Here is a 25,305-nt window from a genome sequence, read left to right as displayed (position 1 = left end):
GGGATGCGCACTTGTGTAAACTCCGATGTTAAGATAATTATTGTTATTTTATTTTACTTGTAATTATTATTGTAATATCATGTATTAAGTGTATGAAAAAAAAAAAAAAAACAAACAAAAAAAAGTGTATGTGAGATTATAAAAAAACAAAAGGTGCATGTAAGAGGTACAACTGTAAAATCCATATGTTTTTTTTTTTTTTTTTTACTTTATAGTTTGCTTACATTACACCGAATGAAGTTTGAATCGGGTAGGGCTGTTGGAGTCAAATCCTTTGTCATATTTAAAAAGAAAACATTAATTCCATACACATTATCTTGGCCTAAATACTAACCTTAGACTTGTACTCTGCACATTACTTGTAAATTGAAAGGAATATTAGTAGTTACGGGGCGTTTGGTTGCAGGGATGAGAATAAGAGAGATAAGAAGGGAGGATAAAGATAGGGGATTAATAGGTGGGACAAGTATAAATAATTTTTATCCCATGTTTGGTAAGTATAGGGAACAAATTAGGGATAAGTATTGAATTTATAAAAATACCCTTAGTAACTTCTACCCTTTCTCCTTACCCTTTCAATTTCATTAAGGGTAATTTGGTCTTTTAAAACTCATTTCTTATCCCTTCCCTTTATACTAGAATACCACCCCCCTTAGTTATAGAAATGGAGGGATAAGTGGGTGTTTTAATCCCTAACCCTCTTCTAATCCCTATCCCTCCAAACAAATACGAGATTTCTTTCTATTCCTATTTTTTATTCTTGTCCCACCCTTTCTATTCCCCTAAACAGATAGTATTTTTTTTTTTTGAAACCAACACCCTCTTGGAACTTCGTAAGTTCGTAGTAGTATTTTCGTTGGCAGAACCTGAAAAAACAGAACACTAGCAATTTACTCCGTAGCAAGCGTAGCAACTTCAACAAATTATAACAATGGAAGCGGGAACTCTCCACCTCCATATCCATTCTATTTATTGCACACCTAAACGACCTTTCCGATACCACCGTTCATCTTCCCCGACTTTCCCGCGCTTCTCCATTTCCTGCTCTTTTCAGGTACTACTCCCTTTCTCTCTCCTCTCTTTCTCTCTCTTCCGCCATTTTTGGACCTCAAGCTTTTCTTCAAGCTAACATCAATGGAGCTTATTGTATAGTCCGAAGGCTTCAAAGGTCCGAAACCTAGCAGAAATTTGGTCGCTGATTGGGTCTCAAACAACGACAATGTCGCTCGTAGCTTGCCTATTTATGTCGGTGGTTTCTCTCTCCTCGCTGTTCTCTTTAATCGTACTGTTTCCGGCATTGCTCCTGTTGCCGACGCTAGTAGGTCAGTTTTCAGAATTGGCGGATTTTTTTAATTTCTTGTTTAATTCAATTGTTTTGCCTGATAGTTTCGACGTTTTTTTGGTTGATTGTGGCTTTAATTTTCGAATTGAGATGATCAATTTTTAACTGGATGTTGAATTTTGTTGTTTTTGCTACTACAAATTCCAGCTGAGATGAATTAGGGTAAATGTGGCCTGGAATTTGCTGTAGATGATGTCGAATTTTCGTTGTTGTTTGATTACTTCATCTGATAGTTGCATGAATGAATTGATAGGATTACTAGATGTTGGTATTAAAGTTGATAATTGAAAGTATTTTAATGGAAAGCAGTAAAGGTTATGAAATGGTGGTAGCTAGGGTTAGAAATGCGGTCGAAAATCGTTTCCAGGCGTCCTAATTGGAACTGAAAGCGAGAGTTTTGAATTTTTGGTGGTTTGATATATGAAGAGTCGTGAGTTAGAAAGAATATATGCTGTGACAGTATACTGGTAGAGTTGGGAAAATTTTGTAAATATATATGTGAATTAGGTCATTGATTAAGTAAGTAGTTATTTGGAAGGATTCCCATATGATGGATGGCACATTGGCATAAGGAATTGACAACCCAGTGCTCTTAAGAATAAGAAACTTCCATCAACCGTGTTTGCTAACTGTCAATTTATTCTTCCTGATACGGTAAAATTGATGCGTAGTTTGCGTGTATTTTGTTTTGAATGCGTATCAGATTAGACATTTGAATCCAAATTGATCAAAGTTTAGAAGAAGCCTTATTTTTACCCGCTGCCATGACTTTATATCTGAATTTCTTTTTTCCTTTTGTACAACTCATAAAATTTTGTCACGAAACAGCCTTCCTTCTTCCTTGACCATTTCATAATACATCACTTCCTTTAATGAGAGAGGTATGTAGAGTCAGGAAGGGGGCATCATTCTGAGTGCAGCAAGCTTGTTATCTATGATGTCTCATGTAAAGCAAGAACCATGAATTTTGCATTGTAACTTAAATGGTTTGATTTATTTTCTTGAGCTTGTTGTATACTTAATTGTGTTTTGCAGCTCACAGTCAAGGGCAGATCTGTTGGCTCTTGGATTGGCTGTTACGAATATCTTAACTGGTCTTGTTTGGCTATCAATTAGGCCCAAGGCTATCTCTAAGGTTAGGGATTCCATTTCATGTATAAATTCTTAATCATTCCTAGCATACCCTGTTCATGGACCAAAAGATTCATATCTACTACCTGGATTTTGTATGGCGATGTGTTCATCGATCTCCTTCCATTTCAGGTGGATCCTGAAGGTGTGGAGTGTCGCTGGATATCTTCCAGCCTCCCTGATTCTGCTATTTCTGAATTGGAATGGTGCTTTATCTAATGCATGATTTGTGCTCATTTCCGTGTTTGCTTCTCTTTGTGATTGCTTTTGGTTTTCTTGTGTAATCAAATAAATGGTTCCAAACCTTCCAATGTACTCACCAAAAAAAAAAAAAAACAAAAAAAAAAAACCTTCTCACAGTATCTAGTTATCTACTATCCCAGAGAGATGTTATTATAAAGAATTTTCACACATTTCTCTCTGCTAACACATTGAGTAAGACTAAGATGATGTGTATAAACTACATTACTCTATTAATCTATTATGGCGGATGAAAGTTCTGATGATGTAGGTGGCCTTGGGATTGGTGTCCAGTCATGATTCTCTTCCTTTTTGCAGGTTTTGGCAATCTCTTTCAGCTGCCACATGCTGCAGATCCTTGGTCGTTATCTATGAGGAGAGTTGTATCTGTCAAATTGGTGTGGCAGCTGAATCATTGATTAGTGGTGAAGCAGAGAATGTAGACGCAAAAAAATTGATTCAGGGCACACTTTACAGAGGCATCATGAAATCTGGAGCTCGTATGATGTTTAATTTGATTATTAATGTTGTTGCTTCTTTTAGTTTTGAATATTTATCAAGGAAAAAACCATTATTTTATGCTTGCCTTGACGAAAAATGTTCTTGCTTGTGTCTGCAGAGAGCTACTTGGCAAATCTCTCTCTGTATCCCGGCAGGTCTGAACTTCCATTTTTGCCATCAAATACACAGGTATGTTCCATATTATTGTCTAATGATAATGTACCTTAGGGCGATTATGTGGATGCAATCAATAGGTGTATGTCAGTAGTTATCATGGTCAGGGAGGAGCCCTTTCTTGTATAGGTTTGCTGGAACGTTTAATTTACGTGTAGCAAAAATTTTCCATGTAATTTTTGTATCTACAATTATTAATACTCCCTCCGTCCCTAAACATAGTTCCCGTTTGACTAATTTCGAAAGGGAAGAGGAAGTACTAAAAAGACATGGGAAGCCCAAATACTCCCCAATCATTTGTAAAAAAGAAGAGAGAGAAAAGGTATTTTTTTTTTACTATTTTCAATGACAAAAAAGAATAAAGTACAAAAAAAGAGTAATGATGCACAAAGAATAAGAAAAATTAGATTGTACTTTTGGTAATTCACATAATAAAGGCACAAAAATAAAAATAAAAATAAAAAAGAGGATTCATTGGTTATTTCCAAGGAACCATAAATGTTAAAAAAGCAAATGGGAACAATATTTAGGATCACCAAATATGGCAAATGAGAACTATATTTAGTGACAGAGGGAGTAGTGTCTAGTTGTCTACCAAATTAACTAACAAGCAAGTATAAGTTTAAAACTCCAATTTATTAACTGTTAGGAAACAAAAGACAAATGGAGAATAAATGTGATATAGTCTATGTTACATTGACACGGGTATGGGTATCCGATATTGGTACGGATCCGAATGTCCAATACGTCATTTTTTAAAATTTAGGACATGGGGACACCGTCTTAACTTTGGACTCGGGTATGGATACGACAATAAACTATTTAAGAAAAAAAAACCTTAATAAGAAAAACGTTTTTATTTATTTTTTATTTGGAACAGATAAAAAATATTTGTGGCTTTTGAGTCAATATTTATTCAATATAAATTTTGATACACACAAAGTGCTATCTTTTAAATAAGTAAGAAAGATTTGTTATTAAAAAAATGAGTACCACAGCTTTTCTGTACCAATTTCTTTTCTGTACCAATTTCTTGGGAAACCCAAAGCCTTTTTTTTTAAATAAATGTACAGTACATCTCTTTCTTGGGAAATCAGATGCCTTTTTGTTAAATTGTATAAACCTCAAAACTTGATTCTCATTGATGGCTCTAATGGCTAATTTATAATACATGATTACCCACATAGGATAGAATTAGGAAACTAATCAAATATACCCCAAAAGATATTCTAGCCAAAAATATAGTCACCAAATATATCTTAATATTTCCTAAATATATCCTCAATACCCCCCCTCAAGTTGGAGCATGGGGATAAAAAATGCCCAACTTGGAAAGAAGAGTATCAAATTGTGTCTTCCCAAGCGCCTTAGTAAAAATATCTGCCAATTGCTCCTTAGTGGAAACATAGGATGGAGCAATTAAGCCCTCTATAATAGCATCACGAACAATGTGACAATCAATCTCAATGTGCTTCGTACGTTCATGAAAAACTGGATTTCTAGCAATATGTGGAGCAGATTGACTATCACAAAACAACTTAATCGCCTTAGGGTGTTGAATCCCCATACTCAAAAGTAAGGCTTTCAACCATTTCAACTCATGGGTGGTTGAAGCCATGCACCGATACCAGCCTCAGAAGAGAAAGATATCGTGGGTTGCTTCTTGGTTTTCCACGAAATAGGAGATTTACCAAGAAAAACAAGCCAACCCAACCACTGAACGAACAACGAGTTAGAGGACACGTCACTCAATCTGAATCACACCAACCCTGTAAAGTCAGGTCACTATCTGCACTCAACAAAATACCTTGTCCTGGAGTACCCTTTAAATAACGAACCACCCTGAGAGCTGCTTCCCAATGCTCAATCCGAGGTTTGTGCATAAACTAAAAAAGAATATGAACCGAATATGCCAAATTTGGTCTAGTCACCGAGAGATAAATCAACCGCCCTACTAGTCTACGATAAGACTCAGGATCCTCAAGTAACTCACCACTAGCAAGACTAAGCTTGTGGTTTTGCTCAATTGGAAAACCACTTGGTTTCGCACCCAATAGCCCTGCTTCAGAAACAATATCCAAGGTGTACTTTCGTTGACACAAAAACAAACCTGATTTACTACGAGCAACTTCAATGCCCAAAAAATATTTCAAAGGACCAAGATCCTTCATCTTGAAATAATCACCAAGATAAGCTTTGAACACAGTTAATGCAGCGGAATCATTCCCAGAAATAATAAGATCATCAACATAAACTAAGACATTAATCTGAACATTGCCTTTAGTATGTGAAAAGAGAATAATCAGAGTAAGATTGAATAAAACCGTACCCTTTCAAAGCTGTAGTGAGTTTTGCAAACCAACATCTCGGAGCTTGTTTCAACCCATACAAAGACTTTCTCAAACGAGACACCAAACTCGAATCCGAGCTCTCAAAACCTGGAGGTAATTTCATGTACACCTCTTCTTCAAGATCACCATGTAAGAAAGCATTATGAACATCCATTTGTTGAATCTCCCAGTTTTTTGAAACTGCTATAGCAAGAAAAGCGCGAACAGTAGTCATTTTTGCAACCGGAGCAAAGGTCTCACCATAATCAATACCTTCTCTTTGATGATTACCAAAAACAACCAAACGAGACTTGAGACGTTCAATATCACCATTAGACAAAAATTTCGTTTTATACACCCATTGACAACCTAGAGCTTTCTTGCCGGGAGGAAGATGCTCCAATGTCCAAGTTCCATTATCTTCCAATGCCCTTATTTCTTCTTGCATAGATCGTCTCCAACCTTCATGTTTCATAGCCTCTTTAAAGGACTTTGGGTCCTTTCCCTGAACAACTGTTGTGCGATAATTCACAGAAAACATGTCACAATTTATATAGTGTGCTAAAGGATAAGGCGTACATGAAGGAGAATTGGAAGACGGAGTGGAGGGAGACGGATTTTTAGCAAATATTGAATGAGTCACATAATCCCGTAGCTTAACGGATGGAAACCTGTCACGATAGCCACGACCCATGGGAGAGTGGACCGTGGGTTGCTGCTGAACCGAGCTGCTGCCTTCGGAAGTTGCTGTTTGCTGCTGCTTTGCTTCGGCAGCTGCTGTGGCACCAGCACCAGCTAGTTTCCCAGCGTGCTGAGCAGAAACTTCGTGAGGCTGATGGGTGCCTCGACTAGCGCCCGTAGGGTGATCTGTGGTGTGGTGGGATCGACCCTGGGGCCTGCTGCTGTTCTTCTTCGCCAGCAGATGCAAGAATATCAAGGGATTGGGCACCCTCTACTTCACCATTTTCTCCCATATTGTTAAATTTTGAAACAATATGAAATGGGCCTAGGCGACCCGAATAAGGAGGAGGAGAGTTTGGTCCACAAACAAGGCTTTGGAGCTTTCATACTAAAACCAATTAGCAATAGTAGGAGGTACTCCTCTACCTTATAAAGTGAAACCATCTCTCCTATTTCTCCAATGTGGGACACTCATAAGTAGGGTACAATGGGTTTCAACACTCCCCCTCACTTATGAGTGTCCTTAGGACTTCAGAGCTAACTGGATAAGGCAAGATCTATGTTACATGGACTCGGGTACGTGTGTCGGACACGGACACGTGTCCAAGTGTCCGATTCGCCAATTTCCAAAATTTTAGGACACGGGGACTCTGTCCTATATTTGGACACGGGTGCGGGGACACGGCACTTTCATTTTTTTTGTAAAAAATATATATTACATAGTATCTAAGTATTTCATTAATATTCTTTGTCTAATACTTAAGAAATTAGAATATAGTATTAATTATTGGTACAATTCCTCTAAAGGAAATTGTAACTACGGGTAAATATTAACAAACAGTAACACATAAAGAATAAAGAAAATTTTGGTTAAAGTAAGTAGTCAAAAGGTCAAAAGCAAAACAAGTGTGGTGTTGAAAATGACACCTGCCCTTTATCCCTACCCCACCTTTCTGGCAGCCCCACTCAAATAGCAATGATATAGCATTATAGCACCCATTTCCTCTTCCTGGCTCTCTTTCTCTTCCCCCTCTTCCCTTTTCACTCTCTGGTTTTCAATGGAGTCAAGAAAATTTTGCGAAATCAAAGCAATTTTTCGGGCGATTCATTTCTCTGAAGTGTCCGAGTGCAAATAGCCGAATCTGACACGAATTCCGTGTCCGTGTCCGCGTCGTGTCGACACGGACACTTTGGGATTTCAGCCGAGTCCGGTGAACATAGGGCAAGATCAATAATCCTCTTAGGGGTTGGACATCCTGTCGAGGTAAACCCTTATCCAGTAGCGATTAAATACCCAGTTTAGAAGAGACCCACAACTTGGGCTCTGATACCATGTTAAATTGTATAAACCTCAAAACTTGATTCTCATTGATGGCTCTAATGGCTAATTTATAATACAAGATTACCCACATAGGATAGAATTAGGAAACTAATCAAATATACCCCAAAAGATATTCTAGCCAAAAATATGGTCACCAAATATATCTTAATATTTCCTAAATATATCCTCAATACTTTTCAAATAAAGTTATTCCTCAAAAATATAAAATAAAGGTAAAGAAATACTTAACAGAGGATCCAGTAATGGAAAAATTGCTCGGAGTAATCCGACCATTGCCTCATCTACCTAAAAGAATCCACATTTCAATTATTTTTTAATAATCCGACCTTTATACCCAATCTGCTCCTAAGGGTTCCAAGTGACTTGAAACCGGCTAAACAGGTTACCAGACTTGGGGTTGTGTTGCGCACGTGTCACCACGTGATTAGCCAAAAATGAATGAATAAAAAATGATTGAATTTTTTTTTTTAAAAAAACCCCACGATCACCCTCTCTAGAAGACCCACCACCGAAACCACCTGCCCTACCTGGCCACCTACTGAAACCACCACATCTACCTAATTTTAGCCCACCGAAACTGTTCCTCTTCCCTATGCTGCTATTGTAGGTTTGCGACTTTGAAGCTAATTTGTGGGCGTTTGAAGCGGGTGCTTTGTGGTGTCAGCCGGCGGTTGTTGGTGCAACAGTGGTGGGTGGCGTGACTGATTGTGATGGTGGTTCTTTTGGTGTTTGCTGCGGTGAGAATGCTTGTGATGTTGTTGCGGGTTAGTGGGTGGTGCACTTGCGAAGCGGGTTAGCGCTGCTTTTTTTGGTGGTTTTGCGGGCTGCTGCTTTGGTCGAGTCGGGCGGAAACGGGGAAGGGGAGGTAGGGTTTGGCCTGACTTGGGAAGGGGAAGGGCGTTGGTGGCAAGAATCGGGGTAGGAAAAGGAGATGGTGCCGGGTTTGGGGCTTATTTATTTTTAAATTTTTCTGTTTTTTTTTTTTTTTTTTTTTTTTTTTTTACCAATTAGAGGTTGAGAAGTGTTAACAAATAAGATGACCGGTTGGGACCATTTAAAGCAGATGAGGTATATAGGTCGGATTATTAAAATATAATCGAAATGTGGGGTTATTTTGGGCAGATGAAATAAAGGTCAGATTATTCTGGGCAATTTTTCCTTCGGTAATTGGTTACTTGATTCCAAAAGCTGGAGAGTACTATAAGCAAATTCACAAGTTATTAATTATTCTGAAAACTTTTCTTAAATAACGTTATACTCATGGATTCATCATTTTGTAGTATCTGTAGTTATCAAGTCTAGAGTTATCCAAAGTTACAACCTTTTGTGCTTATCATCAACCAAATTGCATGAAAAGGGGAAAGATTAATGAAAAGTAAAAAAGAAAAGGAAAACAAAAGAGTAATTATTTTTCCATTCGTCCATCCATAATGACTACTCTTGTGAACAAACTATAAGTTGAGATAAAATAAAGTTCACATTTGTTATGGATACTTTTCCATCAAAAAAAGACTTCATTCTATTCATTCCATTATGGATGAAAGAACACTTGTAATCAACTAACCACCCAACAATATAGTATCAACAATGATTAAGTGGTATTTTTTAATAAACACAACACAACACCAATATATATTATATAGTATAATAATATAATACTCCCTTTGTTTTTTTTTTTAAAGTGACACATTAGCTTTCGCGCATAGTTTTATGAGAAGCATATAAGTTGGGTGGTTTGGTGGAGAATTAATTATTAGGACGTGAGATTAGAGAATACTCCCTCCGTCCCACACAGTTACCATTTTCACGTTACTAAATATGGAATGGGACCACTAATAAAATAATATTTTCCTACACTCTTTGGGACTACAAACCCCAAAATCCAATTAAATCCTACATTTTCTCTCTCCTCTATCCCCACCTTCCCCCCCCCCCCTTTTTTCTACAATATAAAAATACAAAAGAGAATCCTTTATATAAATAAATGTTTTAAATGGACTCACTTGTAGCTTTCTTAAACTACGTGTCTACCTCAACGTTCCTAAGTGAAATGATTTTAAATGTAGTGGTGGGGTTCAAAGGAGAGAGACATATGATTAAATATGGTATAATACATCCAAAAATTAAAAGCGTGTTGCTTAAAAAAAAAGTGACACTAACAAAACAAGTCATATGTCTCGATGGTATGGTAAGTAATAAGTTTGGGTAAAATTAATAGCCCAAGGACACGTCAATAGGACCCTAATTGTATGCAACACGATTTCAAAACAAACTTATATGACCCTAAGGCGACAACCATTTGTTCTCTTCAATTTTGTAAACATTTTTTCAAAATTGGTCCGAAAGTGTGGATATACCTTGAGTTTGGACGTACTTTTACTTTTCTAATCTTGGAAAGGAAAAGGGTTAGTATGCTTCCCATGATCCCACGTCTAACCTAGGAGGCTAATTGGGTGACCACTTTGCTTTTTAAGTGTCAATTTACCCGTTTATGTACATGACTCCTTTTGTTAAAACAAGGCTATTACACAATTTTATATGATCGACTAGTGCTTAGTGGTCGTATATGGTTCTGTTGAGGTAAATATTGCTCTTTACCAACAAGTTAAATACTCTATCTTGTTCTAGAGTATTAGGGGCTACCCGTTGAGTTCCCGGTTTTAAATATTGATAACCTTGCTAACGGGAAAAAAACAATATGAAACCTTTTTAAAAAGAAGTAAAACAAGTTAAGATTGCTCAGAGAAACGAGTAGATAAACATATGACGAAAGATACAAATGCATTCCATTAATTAAAAAATAAAGTCGGGTTTACAATTGTATAAGTTGAAGGAGAGGTTACCTCCATGGTCCTACATATAGAAATGACGAACAAACTTCAATACATGCTACTTGCTAAACTATACTATCGCTTGGTTATTAAGCCAAGGGAAACTACGAAAACTAAGAAGAAAGATTAAAAGAATTGAAATGCTTGTTGTTGATTGATTTGTCGATGTCCTCTTTTGACCCTTGCACTTCTATTTATAGGCTAAAAGGAGTGGTTATGACTGACTCCCATAACTGTTGTACAATTATGCTTCTTAGCGCCAACTAGATGTGGGCATCGTGTCGTGTCGGGCCACAGTGGGTTGTGCCTCGCCGTGCCGTGCCCTGCCGAGCCACCATTTCGCACACCCCAGCCCACGACATGGCCGTTCAACGTGCCTGGCGTACCGCGCCGGGCCGGTCTGTTATGGACTGGTTTCCGGCAACCGAATTATATTAATGTAATTGTAATAATTAATAAGTAGGAAGGCTTAAGCTTGGTTAATTAAATAGGAGAATTGGTTACAACAATAGCTTGAGGCTATCACTCTCATTACTACTTAAGAGTTACATGTGACTTAATTACTACTTTTAAGAAAAACCATACATAACATAATTGAAGCTGCTTGTTCTTCTTTCCTTCTTCTTCTCTTAATTACTTTTGTCCTTAGTTCTTTGTTGTGTTTGACCCTTGTTCAACCTTCCCCTGCTTCTGCTTCCTTGCGCTTCTCGGTAAATGCTCCTTGACCACGGTTGTCAACCTTGGCCCTACGGTGGTAGACCCGTATAGGCTGAGCCCTATTTGGGTTCATCAAATTACCCGCCGCGGCGCCGCCTTGAGATTCACCTTGTCCTCAAGGTGGAAAGCGGGAAAACGATCTTTGATGATGGTTGCCTCTTCCCAAGTTGCTTCAAACGTTGGCAATCCCTTCCATTTGACTAGGACTTCCACTTTAGACCCAATACCATGCTGCTCTTTGCGTACTTCCAATATCTCTTCCGATTCCACTACCATCACCAATTCGGGTGTCAATTGTTCCGGAATTGTTGGATTAACCGGGGTTGCTCCAATGGCCTTCTTCAATTGCGAAATATGAAATACAGGATGAATATGACAGTGTGCTGGTAATTCCAGCTTGTACGCCACCTTGCCTACTTTCTTCACAATCGGAAACGTACCATAGAACCTTGCCGCAAGTTTCTCATTGGGTCTTTTGGCCAGAGACTGCTGACGGTACGGTTGTAGCTTCAAATAAACCTGCTGCCCGATCTCAAAGGACTCATCACGCCTCTTTTTATCAGCTTGCTCCTTCATCACCTGTTGAGCCTTTAACAAAGTAATTCGCATTTCATCCAACGACAAATCCCTTTCCTTCCATCCTTCCTCTAGCGTATCCACCGGAGTGCGGTTGTTGCCGATTCGCCACAACTTTGGTGGGTCTCGGCCTTAGACAATTTTGAACGGCGATTCACGATATATCAAACACTTAGAGAGGGATTGAGGGAAGTTTTGTGGGAGCATTTTAATATCATATTATTCATGCTTGTAATCTCATTTTCATTCATCATCAATACTACATAGTGTAAGGTGGAACTTTTCTCCCAATTCTTGGGTTTTCCCACAGTATCATTGTCTCCATTTCTTTTGCTTATTTCTTCATTGTTAGTTTTCTATTAATTGCTTGCTTGCTCATTGTGTTGTTGTGGGTTGATTGCATATTAGCTGGCACTTTAAATCCTATCAAATAATTTCCTTCTAACTGTTTCTGCTGAACAGGCTGTCATTTTGCAGCCACTGGGGGACAAAGGAATTGTAGTTATAGGTGGTGATACAATAAGGGGGTTTTCCACTGCTGACCAGGTGTGTTTTACTATTTTATAAGCTCTCCATATTCACCGTATGTTGAGGTTTTTGTATGTGTTTTACTGTTCAATAAGAATACATGCCAACGTTCATTTCACACAAATTTGCAAATGGCAGAAGCATTACTGATTAGAGGTTGTGGACAGCTTGACACATATAACTAATTCGTTTCTTAGTGATGGATTGATGTCCGTAGATAGCTTGATAAAAATTATGGCTGATACACACATCGGTGAAAGACTTGTATTATTTTTACTTGAGATCTCCTTCTTTGAATTTAGTCACCCATATCTCAACGTATTTAAATGATTATTCCTTGGTCTCCAAGAAAATGAAACTGTGTCAACGTGTTTGCTTCTCCTATATTGTACCAGATTTTTAGCAAGTTTTGTTGCTGACACTTTGTCAACATATATTGGGTAAGGCCTAAGTTCTTGCATGATATTTATAACCATAATGCTTCACGTACTCCAAATGAAGCTGTTTATACTTATATATATTGCTTCACAACTTGATAATGCCACCATTGGCAGTTTTTTAGAAATCCAAGTATTAACCGTTAAACCTAGATAAGGTGAATATCGTGTTGTACTTTTCCTTTAATATTGATCATCGACCCAATCACTATCAGAGTAAACAAACAATTTTGCTTCATCTCCATAAGAATGAAACATTCCAAAATCTAGATTTTATCAAGTGTCGTTATGTATTATTTGGGTCAAAGTCAAACGGTTGACTCATATATATTGACTAAATAATTTATCTGGCTTAAATTAGCCCGTATGATTTATTTTAGTTAGACTCATTTAATTAATAATAGAGTCCAACAAAATGGATTTGATTTAATTAAATGGGTCATTTATGAAATAAGGTGGAAATGGATATGAGGCTCATTTAGTAGTCATCTTAAAACCCTACCTTGGGAGAACTTTATAAATTCTCCTCCTTCATTTTCAGACACACAGAATAGCCTCTCAACAAAAAAAACCTCTCTATATTAAAAAAAAAAACCTCTCTAAAAACATTTCAAACCTAGAAGAACAACAAGCACCGGATCAAGCTTGTCGTTCCATTCTAGAAGACAAACCTTGATTGGGATCAAGCCTTTTTGGCCCTCTATCAAGGAGTTCAAGTTAGAGTTTCGACAATAACAAATCGAGTCATCAAACGACATAGCGTGGAGATCGAATGTGGATTATATTAGAGATTGTACTCAAAAAATTGTTATATTAATAAAATTACATTTGTAGCATTTAGTTTGAATCTTTATTTTTGTAGACTCAAAATTTATGTTTACAAATTTTTGGCACGCCCGGTGGGACTATCTCTACCACTCATCTCCTTTTCCACGTCAAGTCTTCAACAATGGCTTTAAACACCACCACCTCTCAATCCGCCGCCAAGGATCTCACCTTCGTTCAACAAAGGGCTACGTAGTTGGCTGCGCTGTTTAAGGACGACAACATGCGCACTAGAGGAATGAAGAGGGCTGGATTTCAGGAAGCTACCGCGAAACTTCGAACTGCCTTTGTTTCTACTAAGGCAAGCACAAGATTTCGTAGACGTTCTTCTGTCACTTCCACCAAGTCTTTTTTGCACTTCTCATGAGATCCCGGTGCTCGTCTCATCCCCTCCTCCTGAACCTTCCTCTCCTACACATGACTCGGAGAGGACTCCACCTGTTGAGAAGTTGGTTATCCATACCAGCCCGCTTTTCGATGCCTTCGACGAAGAAGATCAAGAAAGTAGTTGTGCCTTGTCTCCCTTAACTCCACGACGAATTTCTAATATGATAGAGTAATCTCAATCATCACCAACAAACATTGCTGCAGTTATGATGATTGAATCCAAGACCGTCGAGGAACAACTTGCTGAATTGAAGGGCCTGCTTCAAAAGTTAATGAAGGATGGAGACAAGCAACAAAATGAAAAGATCTCTTCTTTAAACAAAAAGCTTGAAAAACGTTCAAAGGAAACAAGCGATTCGAGAGAAGAAGAAAACTCTGACGCAGACGGTTCTGAATTTAGTGCTAAAAGCGAGTCTACATTCACCATCAACAAGATCCAGGATATGATAGCAAATGCTATCAAGAACCAACTTGGAGAAAGCTCTCGCGACAAGAAGCTGTATAAGAATCCATATAGCAAGAGGATTAGCAAATTGAAGATGCCCAAAGGTTATGAACACCCAATATTCCAGCAATTTGATGGGAAAGGAAACCCTAAGCAACACATCGCTCATTTATTTATTGAGACATGCAACAACACTAGAACTGCACGAGACTTGCTTGTCAAAAAATTCGTTCGTTCCCTTGGGAATTGCGTTTGATTGGTACACTGATCTCCCTCTCAAGAGTCCATCGATAGCTGGGATGACATGGAGGAGGAGTTCAAGAAGAGATCCTACTATACACGACACATAGTCAGCATGACCGAATTAACCAAGACTCAACAATAGGAAGATGAACCAGTTTTGGACTACATCATTCGATGGAGAGTTTTAAGTCTAGAGTGCAAAGACCATCATATCAGAAACCTCTGTTGTTGAAATGTGTATCCAAGGGATGAAGTGGGATCTGTGGTACATTCTACAAGGCATAAAATCAAGGTCCTTTTAATAACTAGCAACTCGAGCCCACGACATGGAGATAAGCATCTCAAGCCGTGGTACAAGCACTTCGATTCCGTCATGAAAGAAAAGAATAATTTTAAGAAGACCGAAAAGACCAACAAAAAATCTACCAAAGAGTCATTGGTAGTCTCCACCACATCTGCTCCAGTGAATATCTCTGCCAAGCCAAAGAGCGAACAAAAAATGGAGTTATCCTTGAAGGATACAAAGAGAGAAGGGCCCACCATAAAGGAACTGCAGGCAAAAAAGTATCCGTTTCAGATTTGTCAGGTATGTTAGACGACTTGCTCGAGAAAAAGATCATCGAGCTGCCTCTCAACGCCCCGAGCAAATGGGTACAACGTCTGATCTAAACTGTTGTCGATACCATCGATTGGTGAGTCATCTCCTCGAAAAATGCATCACTCTCGAGGAGAAAATAATATGGCTCACATCCAATTCACAACCTTCTAAGAAGCACCTGCAAAAAAGGAAAGGTCCTAAAAAAGCGGAGGAAATGAAAAGGACAAGGAAACGACGCGCCCTGCGTGTCCCTCGTGAAGAAGTAAAGCCCTGGATGCCAATCACGCTAGATGAGTTTTTCCCTCAAAAGTACATCAGTGAAGCTTCTGTTGGTGCGGTGTCTTGTTACACGACGAAAGTAAAGAAAGCCAACCATCTACAAGTTCATTTAAGGGATCCCAAAAGAGATTTGAATATTCTTGCGTTATTAGATACAGTCCCATCTTGTATGAGATGACGCCAAGCTTTGTCTCTTCAAGAAGAAATGTGATTTGCTATGGCACGAGCCATAGAAAATCCTACTCATTACACATCAACGGAAAATATCGAACAGGGCATCTATGTGAACCATCCTTATCGATGTGCAGCATACAGTGCATCTTTGGCGTTCACTGTTGAAGATCTTATGCTTGTGGATACATCCGCAAACAAAAGGTTAATCACATACTCATAGATAGAGGTTCTGCAGTGAATATCATGCCGAAGTTATGAGGAAGTTAGGGATTACCAATAATGAATTGTCTCAAAGCCGCCTCATGATTCAAGGTTTCAACCTGGCAACGAGCCATCGGCATGATAAGAGTTAACCTGACCATTGGAGAGATGACTGCAACAACATTTCATGTCATTGAGTCAAAAACTTCATACAACTTGTTGTTAGGGCGACCATAGATGCACGAAAATGGAGTAGTAGCATGAACTTTGCATCAATGCTTCAAATATTACAAGAATGGTGAAAGGAGGGTAAGCGCAGACGTAAAGCCTTTCTAATCTCATTTCGCCGATGCAAAGTTCTACATCGATGAAGAGGAGCTAGTGGAAGTGATAACATTATTAGAGATCGCCTCCACAGGAAAACAAGCTCCAAAGAAGCAACAAACGAAGGAAGACCCTCCTTCAAAGGAAGACTTGAATAAGAAGGTTCAGGAAATCAATGAAAAGAAAGTTTCAAAACCTCTATCAATGAGTGATGAAGTGAAGTCTAACTTGCATGTTCAAGTGTTACGTTACAGCCCTATGTCACGTCGCAAGGAGGGTCAAACCCCATTCAAAAAATGTGAAGTACAGTCTTTATTAAATGAAAGCATGACCTTGTCGGTCAGCGAGTAAGCAATCAAAAGATATCGAATCCACCATCTGCGAGCCTTGAAAATATATCGGAGTTGCCTAGCGCTAGGAAAGAAGGATTTGACCCGGTTACTTATAAATTGATGAAAAGCTCAAGGTACGACACATGGGAACGATCGATGCTGGCTCCTACGGTCTCAACAAATCTCAACAGCAGCTGCAACAAGGTGAGAATTTTGGGTGAAAAAAGTTGGATTGGGTTTCACGGAACCTCAGGTAATGAAGATCTCGACTCGAAGAAAGTCGGTACAAGCATCCCATTATATTGCGGTGGAAGAGGTCGAGGAGAGTATCAGAGTATAGGTGAAAACACTACACCAAGACAAAAAGGCTCCGTCTTCGATAAATTTCAACCATCATCTACTCAGGGTCGTAGCAATGATTTTGGGGCCCTGTTCCAAATAAAAAAAAGGGGTCCTTTATGATGTGAAATTTATACATTTTTTTAAAAAATTTATAATTTAGGCAATGCACAATTTTCCTATATATACATTGCAAAATGAAAATGCTTTCATATAATAATGATAAATTCAATTACGCAAAATTAAATTCACATTTTATTCATGTTGATAATAGTAACTCAATACAACTCAAAGCTCATATCAACTTAAGCTATATTAACTTCTATTTATTTAAAATTCTTCTTAACGCTATTTGAGGCATAATCATCAATTAAGTCTTCATATTCCACTTTCTCTAGAAGATCATTCTCAATTGCTATCATCGCCAATCCATTAAGTCTTTCTTGTAGCATCGTAGAACGAAGATATGACTAATAGCTTTAACTTTGAAAAACTCCTTTCTGCAATTGCAACTGTCACAGGAATAGTCAACAAAATTCTATATGCAATAGTAGCATTAGGAAAACAACCCACATCATTCAAAAACCTCAAAATATCCAAAGGTCCTTTTATGTCATTGTGCAAAATTTCTTTAACCAACTTCTACTCCACAAATAATTCATTCCCATCAATATCTGATTGTTCATTAGACATAAGTGCATTTTCAAATTTCAAACTAGAGGACTTCATACTTAAATCATCCAATGACTTCATCTTTTGAGGAGTGAATATGAAACCAAAAATACTTTCATATTCCTCAAATTGTTCAATTCTTTTATAAAGAGAACTAATAGCTTGATCAACAATATAAAGAAAGTAATCAACTCTAAATGATTCTTCCGGAGATAGAGGAGCATTTGATGAAGTGCTTGGATTCTCATTAAAATGTTTTTTTCTCTTAATTTCGTGCTTTTGGGGAAATATAGGATCAATATCCATTTCAATAGCAATTTCCTTAGCCCTACTCAAAGCATCATAAAACCAGTTTCTGTATACCCCTCAAAAAAAGAAATCAACCTTCTTATGTTTTTAATAGCCACATCAATAAGCATATCCTTTGATTGTAATAGCTTGCTTACCAAATTAATTGCAAATAGTATTTCATACCAAATTACTATTGCAATTAAAAACTCAAAATCACCGAGCTCATTATTTGCCAAGGATTTAGCTTCACTCTTTATATTTTAATCCTTATCATTGCTATCGGCTACTTGAAGTAAGCTTCTCGTATATCTCACATTTGAAATCTAATAGCCTTAACACTTTCAACACGACTTTCCCAACAAGTAGATGACAAAGATTTAAAGGTTAGTCCTTTTACATTGTCTTTCAAGATTTGCCATCTCTTAGTAGAAGCTGTAAAAATTGAATATATACGTTGGATGACTCTAAAAATAGTCCTTTTACATTGTCTTTCAAGATTTGCCATCTCTTAGTAGAAGCTGTAAAAATTGAATATATACGTTGGATGACTCTAAAAAAGTCTCTAACTTTACTACATGTATTAGCCATATCACATAATGTCAAGTTTAAACTATGACAACCTCAAGGAGTATAAAAAGCATTAGAATTTAAATCTAAAAATTTCTTTTGAACTCCTTGACGTTTTCCTTTCATATTAGATCCATTATCATGGCCTTGTCCTCGCACATCCATTATATTAAGATCAAAGATTTTTCAATTCATTTTGTAAAACATCAAAAAGCCCTTGGCCAGTTGTATCATTTACATTCAAAAATCCTAAGAAGGATTCCTTAATGCAAATATCAAAAGTAGAGACATTCACATATCTTAATATCACTGACATTTGCTCTTGATGGCTAACATCGGGAGTACAATCAAGAATTACCGAGAAATATTTTGCTTGCTTTATCTTTCTAATGATTTCATTTTTTATTGCAGAACCAAGCAAACGTATTAACTCGTTTTGAATTGTATGACCTAAATAACGAAAGTGAATATCATTATTAGTAATATGGTTGACATGTTCTTGAATAATTGGGTCAAACTCGGCCAACATTTTAATCAAGCCCAAAAAATTACCATTACTTTTTTGGTATAGTTTCCCATTTGAACCACGAAAGGCTAGATTATGTTTGACAAGAAATTTGACAATTGAAATAATTCTTTGCATCACTTTCGTCCAATGGTCTTTTTCCTTTTCGATTAGCATTTTTGTCGTCTTATCAATAGTTTGATTTTTTTGAAACCTAAGACGCAACTCATACCAAGTAGTCATATTCTAAACATGATCTATGCTTGTCTCATGCTCTTTAACTCTAAAGCCTACATGCCCCCAATCTGAAAATCCTTCATTTGTCAATTGTCCTCTACCCATCCCTTTTTAAAATATTTTACAGCAAAAACAATAGACTCTATCAAGCTCTTTTGAATAAACAAGTCAATCCCTATCACATTTTTCACCGTTTGATAAAACTCTAGTATACAAGTTAGCCGTAAGTCGTCTTGAAGATTTATCTTTAGGACCTTTCACAATAGAATTATCTCTTTTAGGACCATTTTTCACTAATAAAACAATCATTTTAGAATCAAGACTATCCCAAACTCTAGGATCATATATATTAGGCATATAACTAGTTTCACACTGATCAACATTGTCACAAGGCATATCATCAATATTTTCAGCATTATTATCATTCTCTATAGGCACATCATCAACATTGCAATTAGCACTAGGCACATTATCAAAAATATCATCCACATCATCAACATTCTCCGCAATAGGCATATCACTAACAAGATCAACATTAACATTATTAATATCATCAACATTATTATTCTCAATAGGGACATCATCAACGGGCTCAGCAAGAGGAACGTGAGGTTTTTTTATAACGAATTTATCAAGAGCACCTTTTTGAGAATTAATTAACACTTCTAATTTTCTCTTTTTATTACGCTTTTCAAACCCAAATTCATACTTTCTAGGAGGCATAATCTAAAAATAATAAAAAATAATAATAAAAAAAAAAAAATAAAGTATCATATACATGGATTGAAAAAACCTGGAAAGCATAAGGTTTGTTTCAATCAATTGGACGAATTGGCGAATTACTCAATCTCGTTGATTCTCAATCTTTGTTCAGAAGAATATGATCAATTTCGACCTTCAAAAAATGAAATTGCTTAGATACAGAAGAGTATAAACAAATCAATTTGTGTTAAAATAAAAAATTAATAACTGATTCAATTGACTCAAAACCAGAAATTTTTTTTAAAAAAAATGAATAAAAACGCTTTAATTGAAACTATCAAAACCAGAAATAATTAACAAAAAAAAAATGAAATAAAACGTTTCAATTGAAACTATCAAAACCTGAAATACTTAACAAAAAAATGAAATAAACGCTTCAATTGAAACTATCAAAACCAGAAATAATTAACAAAAAAAAAAAAAAAAAAAAAAAAAAACGCTTCAATTGAAACTATCAAAACCAGAAATAATTAACAAAAAAAAAAAAAAAATTTACCTAAAATCGATTGCTTCAATTTGTTCCCTTCAAAAAGAGAAAAAAATGCTTCAAACCTTCAATTCGTTTTTTATTTTGTATAATTGTATCAATTGGGAATAGATAGATGAAAATGATTGAATTGAAGGTGGCCTATATATATGGGAAAATAATAACCGTTTGATAAAAACCATATTTAGTAGATTGGGTGGTCAATCGAGAGGCATGCAAATGAAGAATTCTAAGGGTGTCTTCAAAAGATTAAGAGTGGCAAACAAACCCATCAACAATCGCCTACAAAATATGCAAGTCTAGAAGCATAGGAGAAATGTCTTCAAGCGGCTAGAGAACACGAGCCATCTCTAAATCACGACACTAGTAGAAAAGGAACATGAAGAAATTTGGGTTAGAGAATGATGTCAGGAGCATTATCCCATCTCACATGAAGCGCCTCCATCTAAATAAACACTGCCAATAATTTGATGTCATTAATGAGTGGGAGGTGACCTGGTATTTATAGAGCTACAAGTTAACTTGTCTCCAAGAAGATGATTTAGAAGCTTAGCCGACTAATTTATCTCTAGCCAATCAAATGGGAGATGTAGTCAGGATAATACACTTCTATTTCATGAGATAAGATTCTATCTTTTCTTTTTATTCAATAAAGCTCAAATATCACGCTTAGCTCGCTTATCATAGTATTTATCTTCAATCGAGGTAAATAAAGTGGGCAAGTTGACTTGATTTACCGTAAAATGATAGATTTTGGTGGTTCACAAAATATATATCTCAATTAAAAGATATATTCGTCTTTCGTATTATTATATCGGCAATGAATGGAGTTGACAATCACAGCAAATCCAAGATATTTTTTAAAGTATTTTTTAAAGTGAATCTCATGTTAATTATCCACAAGAAAGGATAGAATTCAAGAAGATAGACTGTATAGCGTGGATGCATGGGAATATATATATATATATATATAAAAAAAAATAAGAGAGAGAGAGAGAAAAAAGAAAAAGAAAAAAAAAAGGGTCTGTAGACACGGAAATTTTATGAGTGTCAGTTTGGGTTTAAATCATATGAATAATCCATTTTAATTATTTATGGCCCACCCAAATAAATAGTCCGAATTAATCAAATACAATTCGGATTATAAAATAAATTAAATGGACCAGCTTAAAAGACTTTTAAGTCATAAAATGGGCCAGGCCCCAAACCTACTAAGTCCACTCAAGGGGTTCTCATCTCCTATAAATATACTATTCCTCCATCAATTGAGGGATTTAGAAATCATTATTCCAAGAGCTCATAAAACTCAAATGGAATTCTCTCTAAAGTAAGTCAACAAGCACATCAAACTCGTGTCGACTTGTTCAGATACACTCAAACACATTTGAACGGGACTAAGCTTCAAAGCCCTCGTTCAGGTGTATTCAAACAAAACCCTTAAATACAGGTTGACATCATCAAACGTCACCCTGCATTCAAACTCAAGTCTACGTCATCAAACGTTAACCTACAGGTGTCACACACGTGTCATCGTCAAGCTACGGAACAGAATCAGAGGACTTAGTTTATTTTATTATAAACTTTTATACAAAGATTGTACCCAAAAATCACATATTAATATAAATTTATTTGTTACTTTATTTCCCGTCTTTATTTATTTAGACTCGAAAATTGTGTAAACAGGGTCACTCGATAATTATTATCGGGTCAACCAAATTTCGAGCCCGATCACGATCAAACACTTCAAAATTATGTCCGTGACCAATCTCGAGGGGGCAATTTGTAGACACAGAAATTTTATCAAGTGTCGTTATGAATTATTTGGGTCAAAGTCAAACGGTTGACTCATATATATTGACTAAATAATTAACTTGGGTTAAATTAGCCCGTATTATTTATTTTAGTTAGACTCATTTAACTAATAATAGAGTCCAACAAAATGGATTTGATTTAATTAAATGGGTCATTTATGAAATGAGGTGGAAATGGATATGAGGCTCATTTAGTGGTCATCTTGAATCCCTAGTTTGGGAGAACTCTATAAATAGAAAATCCTCTCTACCAAAAAAACCTCTCTATACTAAAACACCCTCTCTAAACCTCTCTAAAAACATTTCAAACCTAGAAAAACAACAAGCACCGGATTAGGCGTGTCGTTCCATTCTAGAAGACAAACCTTGATTGGGATCAAGCCTTTTCGGCCCTCTATCAAGAAGTTCAAGTTAGAGTTTCGACAACAACAAATCGAGTCATCAAACGACATAGCGTGGAGATCGAATCAGTGCATTATGCATTATATGAGAGATTGTACTCAAATAATTGTTATATTAATAAAATTACATCGTTGCATATTAGAGATTGTACTCAAAAAATTGTTATATTAATAAAATTACATTGTTGCATTTATTTTGAATCTTTATTTTTGCACACTCAAAATTTGTGTTTACAATAATCTATTTAAATTTACTTCATTTTTTTTTTTAAAGTGTTATACTTAGACCGGCATATATTTTTAGCAATTTAGTTGACTTAAATATAACAAGAGGTAAGTGGGGTAGTTGGAGTATTAAAAAAATTGTAAATGTAGTTTTTCACCATTAAAGGAGGTGCGACACTTATATGAAAACGGTCGCATTTGATAGTGTAACACTTTAAAAAAAAGAGGGAGTACTTGAGTTAGCAATTTGTAACTTTAACTCCTACAACATGAGCTCCCCTCTATTCACCCCCCCCCCCCCCAAAACACACACACTGCTCACTAGTTTGATTGAATACTATCAAGTAGACAAAAAGATTAAAAAAACATAGAGAGAGCAGGTTTTCAAGAAAGCAATCATGGACTGTAGAAACCTGGAACTATACTTTTAGATATTGAGGGTTTTTTTTTTTTTTTATTTATTAATTTATTTATTTTTTTTACTTTTTGGCCTTTGTATGTGTCATTATGGTGCTTGTATTTTGATTTTGGTGTCTAAGAGGAATTGATAGGGAGGTCTATTAACATCATGATGGGTTATGAGGCGGATGATCAATTTGAGATGGCGATGTGAAGTATGAATTAGGAACTTATGGGGGAAGATGGCTTTTGAATTTCAAGAGGATTGGTGTATTTTGTTTTTACTCTTTATTTTTTCTACCTTTTTCTTCTAGTTTCATACCTAGTGGTAGAAGGATAAATGTACTCCCAAGAAGTTGTGGAGTCAAGTATTGGCAGTATTCCTTTTAACTGCTAAGTTATTGGACACTGAAATTTTCTTTCAAATACCTTTGAAATGGAACCATATATTAATAATATAAGGAAAACCTTTTAGGATCACTCCTGATGTGCATTTCATGGGAATGACTTCTGCAGATTCATTATTTTTATTATTTTATTTATTTATTTTTTGAAAGCTTAACTTGAATGTTCTGGTTTCTTCATTTTTCTGAGTTATTGCAAATTTTGGAGGCTATATTAATTGATAAGATGTGTCATTTAGCTTACATATTGTTGTGATCATTAAGATTCCTCAACTCCATGTCATCATCCAACTCACATACAAGTATACAATTTGCTCAAGGGATTATTTAGTAATAATGTTTTATTTGTCCCTTTTAGCAGTTGTTGATAATTTGACATTGATTATTAATATTATTTTTTTAATATTCTTTCCAGCTAATGTTTCAGTGATCTTATAATTTCCTAAGTCAACATCTCTGCTATTGGTTATAGGCATGGATATCATTAATCGGTGACAAATTGGATGCTACATTGACGAAGTCTGTGACTGGGGATGCACTAATGACTCCAGATAAAGGTCGATAATGATAATGTGTATTCTCATTGTGGCGCAGTAATTTGCACGGATGCTAGTTACTGAAGCCTATAGGCAAGGTATTTTTTCTTTTTTCCACTGCTCAAATAAGCAGGCCACTGGAATAGATAGCCCGCAAACATTGAGATGATATTGAGCAGACAATGCTGTGAACCTTCCCTTTTTTTTTTTTTTTTTTTTCCTTTTTTGTCTTTTTTTGCCGACTATTAATGTGCAATAAGAAAAAATAACAGAAAGGAAAATGTCATTGTTATGTAGCTTCTGATTTGAGTAAGATGAATTTTAGGATGTTGTAGAGTTTTTTATATGGTCTGGATTGGTTTTTGACAAGCAGGGAAGTGATTACTGTCTGCCTTTTCAGTGGATTAAGTTTAATTACCTTATCTGAGTTATTTAACAAATCGTTTAAAAAGCTATACTGAGTGCCCTTAGTCGTTTTTGCTTACTAAGCTCAAAGTTTCTGTTAAAACTTAAAAGTCTAATAATTAATTGACCATGATGGTAACTTTAGCTTCTTCCAGAAATGGAAATACCTCAACTTTATATTTTATAATGTCAAAAATGAGTCAGTAATCAAATAACTTTTTTTGGCAGATTCTGGTCCCAATGTCTCATAAGTGTCGCAGGGAACATCAGTATCCCGTCTCAGATAATACGTCGAAGGAGAAGTATATAGTTCATTCAATTTTCTTTGTACATTACCATCAACTGTGAGTTTCCGAATCTTGTGTCCATGGGCTTCCACACTGGTTGATTTCTCAATTAGTTTAAAATAGATTAACAGAATACACAGCCGCTGATACATTTTCCAAGAAGTGCAAATTATCTATTTTCTGTTTATTCCCTTGATGTTTGCAATGATTTATTCAGTACTTAATGTTAAACTTGATTTTGCCCCCAGATATATTATCAGATAGAAATTACTCTGTAAAATTTGGGGAAGTGAGCTCTCCATGTCTAATATCTGTTTCAGAAAGCAGTTTTCTTCATGC

At 36.2% G+C, this 25,305-nt stretch overlaps 1 protein-coding gene across 2 annotated transcripts; it reads left to right on the top strand.

Annotated features, from left to right (window-relative positions):
• The first annotated feature begins 650 nt into the window (after window positions 1-650).
• Window positions 651-25,246, top strand: LOC110713624 (protein COFACTOR ASSEMBLY OF COMPLEX C SUBUNIT B CCB4, chloroplastic-like). Of its 2 annotated transcripts, XM_021892077.1 has the most exons (9): window positions 653-1,054; window positions 1,153-1,322; window positions 2,378-2,477; window positions 2,606-2,679; window positions 3,032-3,213; window positions 3,333-3,403; window positions 12,328-12,411; window positions 24,211-24,372; window positions 24,908-25,246. In XM_021892077.1, the coding sequence occupies exons 1-8, from the start codon at window positions 932-934 to the stop codon at window positions 24,301-24,303; spliced, it is 897 nt and encodes a 298-aa protein (XP_021747769.1). In that variant the 5' UTR covers window positions 653-931; the 3' UTR covers window positions 24,304-24,372; window positions 24,908-25,246. The 2 variants fall into 2 exon arrangements, with proteins under 2 accessions (XP_021747770.1, XP_021747769.1); XM_021892078.1 differs by lacking the exons at window positions 2,378-2,477; window positions 2,606-2,679 and having other exon boundaries at window positions 651-1,054.
• The last annotated feature ends 59 nt before the right edge of the window (window positions 25,247-25,305 follow it).

The sequence above is a fragment of the Chenopodium quinoa genome, unplaced genomic scaffold (assembly GCF_001683475.1).
Source record: "Chenopodium quinoa cultivar QQ74 unplaced genomic scaffold, ASM168347v1, whole genome shotgun sequence".
Classification (NCBI taxonomy): domain Eukaryota; kingdom Viridiplantae; phylum Streptophyta; class Magnoliopsida; order Caryophyllales; family Amaranthaceae; genus Chenopodium; species Chenopodium quinoa.
The sequence above is the reverse complement of the archived record's forward strand: the minus strand, read 5'-3'. Positions and strand labels throughout refer to the sequence as shown.

Excerpts from the sequence above, each read along its gene's own strand:
- LOC110713624 (XM_021892077.1), top strand. The coding sequence starts at position 932 with ATGGAAGCGGGAACTCTCCACCTCCATATCCATTCTATTTATTGCACA. Across the intron at positions 3,214-3,332 it reads CATCATGAAATCTGGAGCTC|AGAGCTACTTGGCAAATCTC; the intron begins GTATGATGTTTA and ends TTGTGTCTGCAG. Across the intron at positions 12,412-24,210 it reads GGTTTTCCACTGCTGACCAG|GCATGGATATCATTAATCGG; the intron begins GTGTGTTTTACT and ends TATTGGTTATAG.